The 4,664-nt window shown below is 54.3% G+C and overlaps 2 protein-coding genes across 2 annotated transcripts; one reads left to right on the forward strand and one right to left on the reverse strand.

The window, feature by feature from the left end:
* Window positions 1-1,412: 1,412 nt before the first annotated feature.
* CTHT_0019270 (uncharacterized protein) lies at window positions 1,413-2,567 on the forward strand (the record flags this gene model as incomplete). Its single annotated transcript, XM_006692352.1, has 1 exon — window positions 1,413-2,567. One exon carries the CDS (start codon window positions 1,413-1,415, stop codon window positions 2,565-2,567), a length of 1,155 nt encoding a protein of 384 aa, XP_006692415.1.
* Window positions 2,568-3,382: 815 nt separating this feature from the next.
* CTHT_0019280 (ion channel-like protein) lies at window positions 3,383-4,419 on the reverse strand (the record flags this gene model as incomplete). The annotated part of the gene is made up of 3 exons (XM_006692353.1): window positions 3,383-3,593; window positions 3,649-4,264; window positions 4,320-4,419. The coding sequence occupies 3 exons, from the start codon at window positions 4,417-4,419 to the stop codon at window positions 3,383-3,385; spliced, it is 927 nt and encodes a 308-aa protein (XP_006692416.1).
* Window positions 4,420-4,664: the final 245 nt, after the last annotated feature.

Consider the following 4,664-nt stretch of genomic DNA (forward strand, 5'->3'; position numbering starts at 1 on the left):
AGGACGGGGAGGAGCCGAACTTGAAAGGCATGAGCTCATCTCAAGACTCGGCAACCCCGTAATTGGTTTCATGCTTTTTCTAGAACACATTGGTGAAAAATATCAGCGGTATGCTTGTCCTCCTGTCGTATAGTGCCCATGCGTGTCCATGCGGGCGCCTGGAATGATGAACCAGACTAATGACTCCATTGTCTGAACAGTAGTAGCACAGCAGAGTCGCATTGGCGTCTTTTCACATTGCAGAAGTCAATCCGGTGTGTCAGATCGCTCCGATTACTGAAGATCTGTACAAGGAACAAGATCGATCGGGGAGATCTCTAACAACAGCGATGAGTATCTAAGGTCCCCTTTTCGGTGTTTTCTCTGGGAAAACAAGATCTTGGATGATCGTGATTTGCAGCAAGTCGATCCTCCTGTGCTGTGCAGCGAGCGGCTGCCTGTTTTTAGCGGCAGAGCATAAAGCGGCCTCTCACAACTGCCGCGTCTCGGGGAAAAAAATCCCCCGCACAGCGGCTGCAAGTGCAGTCTTGGCTCTAAATTTGCCGGGTGGACAAGCGCGACTGGGAGCGCATGTTATTGGCGGACATTCCATAAGAAGGTCAGCTAACAGCTGTTCAGCACTTGTCTCCAGCTGACTACCCCGCAATGTTCCACTGCTTCCCTCGTTGCGGCGGGGCTCTGTACAGGTTCGCGCCGCCATGCAACATCACGACGCTCGTCCTGTGGATTGCTCGCTGGAGTGGTTAATGGAGTCTTTGGGATTGCCAGCGTCATCCATTCGTGCGCTTGGGGTACTTGGAGATGTCACGAGATGATACGGTTTTCGGCAGCTGGGTGGATGGGCCGAGCGCGTGCCGAGCGGTCCTGGCGTGGGCGGGATGATGGGGGAGGTTTATTATACATACATAGAGCGCCGCCGTGACAACAATGGGACTGTTTACCTATTCGTGATACCCTCCATCGCAACACCAAGGAAGGACTGGGATATTGACCAATTCCACAACAGATCACAGCTTGATTCGCAGCTCCGGCAGCCTGGATCAGGGTTGAAGTTGCAGCTGTCTGAATCGACGTTTCCACAAAGCCCAGCTGTTGCACAAGACATCAAATTGCCATCGCAACAGTGTCCTTGACAAGAATCATCTCGTGCGGCATCGACTTACAGTCACCTGGAATTACGCCTGTGGCCTCCTACAACATAGAGAAATTGGCTGCAAAGAAGCTGCAGACTTTCTCACTCCCTCCGGGCCGAATATCATACCTCTCAGTGCAGCGCCTTTTTTTTTCGTGTCCACCAGTTTTCCCGGGCCTTTCTTGTGTAACAGCTCCTTGAGGCTGAGACACGCCCCTAACCCTCTCACCTCACACCAGCATCCATTCCGAAACCTAACCCACTGCCGCACGACTCCAATATGCCGCTTCCCGCTGGTGTCTATCGTGCCGACCACGTCGGCAGTTTCTTGCGCCCGAAGCCGATCCTGGCTGCCCGGGAGACCCTGGAGACGGCCAACCCAATCTCCAAAGCTGACCTGCGCAAGCTGGAGGATGAGCACATTGCTGAGGTCGTGAAGAAGCAGGTCGCTGCTGGCCTTCATTCCGTCACCGACGGCGAGTTCCGTCGTCGGTGGTTCCACATTGACTTCCTCCAGCATCTGGCGGGCGTTGAGCACCGGGGCAGCGTGCAGTCGACGAATGTGACGACCCACGGAGTTACTCCGCCGAAGCTGGTCATCACGGGCAAGGTCGGCCACCCGGCCCCAATCCAGGTCGACGACTACAAATTCGTCGAATCTGTCCGCCAGCAGCTCCCGGCCGATGTAGCCGCCAAGATCACGACCAAGGTATGCATCCCGTCTCCGACGATGGTGCACTTCCGCGGCGGACGGGAGGCCATCTCCACCGAGGCATACCCCACGCTGGACTCCTTCTTCGACGACCTCGTGGCTGCCTACCAGGCCGAGCTGGACGACCTGTATGCCGCCGGCTGCAGGTTCGTGCAGTTTGACGACACCAATCTGGCCTACCTCTGCGATGAGGGCATGCGGGCGGAGGCCGCCAAGCGTCACGGCGAAGACCCCCAGAAACTCACCAAACAATACGCCGCGCTGATCAACAGGGCCATCAGCAAGCGGCCGAAGGACCTCGTCATCGGCATCCACCTGTGCCGTGGCAACTTCCGGTCTCAGTGGTTTGCCCAGGGCGGCTACGAGCCTGTCGCCGAGACGCTCTTCCGTGAGCTCGATGTTGATGTTTATTTCCTCGAGTACGACGATGCCCGGTCTGGCGGGTTCGAGCCGCTGCGCTTCCTGCCGGAGAACAAGATTGTGGTGCTCGGCGTAATGAGTAGCAAGAAGGCTGAGCTTGATAATAAGGAAGAGATCATCAAGCGGCTGAAAGAAGCCGCTTCGTTCTGCCCTCGCGGGCTTGATCAGCTCTGCCTGTCTCATCAGTGTGGCTTCAGCTCGACTATGGAGGGTAATGACCTTACTGAGGAGCAGCAATGGGCGAAAATTAGATTGGAGGTTGAAATCGCCAAGGAGGTTTGGGGAGAGGATTTGACGGTTTGAGTGGCCTACACTATCTGACATAATCGTTTCAACACTTGATACCCCCATTTTTGCTTCGGTTCGCTTTTCAACAGCGATACGTAGAAATCATGGAAAAGGATGGGAAAGGGTTGGTTAGGTCGGCCGGAGCATCCTGATAGGCTCAGCATTGCCAGTGAAACAATCTTCATTAAGGGACCATTCTTACAGTGTGTATTATTTGTTCGGTAATCTTATAACGAATAAAAGCATGCTTTTGTCTCCAACGGTGATTCGGATCCTCTCGAGGTACATTCCATGATTCCTTCCGATTCGCATGTCATCGGGATCTGTGACGTGGCCTGCCGCATGTTTCCAATTTTTCGGGATTCGGTACAATTTTCGACGCCACTGACATCTGCGCTGTGGGCTTCTGAGAGATCGTCGAAGGATCACTGTGTTTCCTGGATGATCGCATCTTGCTACCGTGATCCGCTCAAGGCAAGTCCGATGGGCTTCGGATCTCAACGGCGGGCCGGCCAACTTTGCGAATGCATTTGAGGTAACTATTCCACAGCTTTATGGAATTTGGAAGAGTATTGAGATAATTACAGGTGTTCATGACTAGCTTTTACAGTTACGTTCGGAAGACACCAGCGAATCATTCCCTGAACGCCTGTTCAACGCCAGCTGGGAATAGCAACCTCCTTTCCTGCCGAACTCCTGAAATCAGGTAGCTATCTCCATCTTGTCGCGGTTCATCCTCCTATAACTAATTGTACATCGTCTTGACATTTGAGCCCTTCTCTTCGGCTCTCAAAGTTTACAGACACCAGCACCATCTCATCACTCGCCGACTAATCCTCGTCTCCGACGCGGATCCTCCCCTCGAGAGGGAGGCCCTGGGACCAGTACCCGTCGATCTCAACGCTGGTCTCGGCGATGGACCGGTTGCTGATCACTAGCCAGAAGCTGGACCCAGCCAGCAGCAGCACATCGAGTACCGCAAAAATCAGGATCTCGGTGTCCACGTTGGTCCGGCGCGCGATGGTCGTGATTCCCCAGACACTGGTGCACTGTCAGTATGCAAGATAGATGTCACCATGAAAAGGGGGGAACTCACATCGGATACGCCAACCACAACGCCAGCACATACACGGCCATGCCCGCCCACAGCTTGGACAACCTCTGCCCACGCGCACTGCTTAGCTTGGCTCCATGCACTGCCACATGCCAGGTAGCAAAGACATAGCCCAGGGCACTGATCGTGAACCAGCCCCACCTTTCAATGGTCCCTTCTTCACCAAGCGCAGCGAACATCCCTCCCAACACCATAATCGTGTTAGCGACCACAGCCATCAGAGTATGGGCACCGCTAACACCTGCCAACAAGCACAGGTTAACCAGGACTAACGGCATGGACAGCGCCCAACCAACATATCGCGCCCAGTAGACCTGGCGGCAGATCTCGTGGAAAGTGTCCGGCGCGTGCTTGTGGGAGTCCTTGACCTGATAACAGTTGAGGGCCGAGCCGGCGTGCGGGGAGGTCGCCATGGCGAAGTAAGAGAGGGCGGAGAAGAGCGGAATCAAGGTTGCCGTGATGTGGAACAGGCGTCGGGCGATGGGCACACGCCAGGAGAGGAGAGCGAAGACAGCTGTTGACAAGGTCATCAGGGCAAACAGCACCCACAGCGTGCGGTGGCCATGGTGTGTGGACAGCTGGTATTCAGTGGGGGTTGCTGGGAGATCATCAGAGGAGGTCGTTGCTGCATGTTGAGTAAAGGGGAAACGTACGGATTACTGTTGGGATGGGTCCTGGATGAGAAGTGGTGGTTGCCTTGAGGGCGTTATAGCTCGGATAGAGCAGTTCAGCGACGAGGTCTGGATGAATCATTGTTGATGATGTGTTTACTATTAATCGAAATCTTTTGATATTGAAATCAGAGTGTTAGGCCAAGCTGCGTCCCTTGATTATGAATACTCGTCTCGCTGAGCAATAAGGAGAAAACTGAAGTCTCGGGACCATGAGTTACATTCCCATCTTAAAGCTTTGTGAACGGACATTTGCCTCCATCAAGGTCACCTGAATGGCAGCTGTGACGCAAACCCGCTCGGGTATAAGACGTCATGCTCTTTGAC

The sequence above is a fragment of the Thermochaetoides thermophila genome, assembly GCF_000221225.1.
Source record: "Thermochaetoides thermophila DSM 1495 unplaced genomic scaffold scf7180000011815, whole genome shotgun sequence".
Taxonomy (NCBI): Eukaryota; Fungi; Ascomycota; class Sordariomycetes; order Sordariales; family Chaetomiaceae; genus Thermochaetoides; species Thermochaetoides thermophila.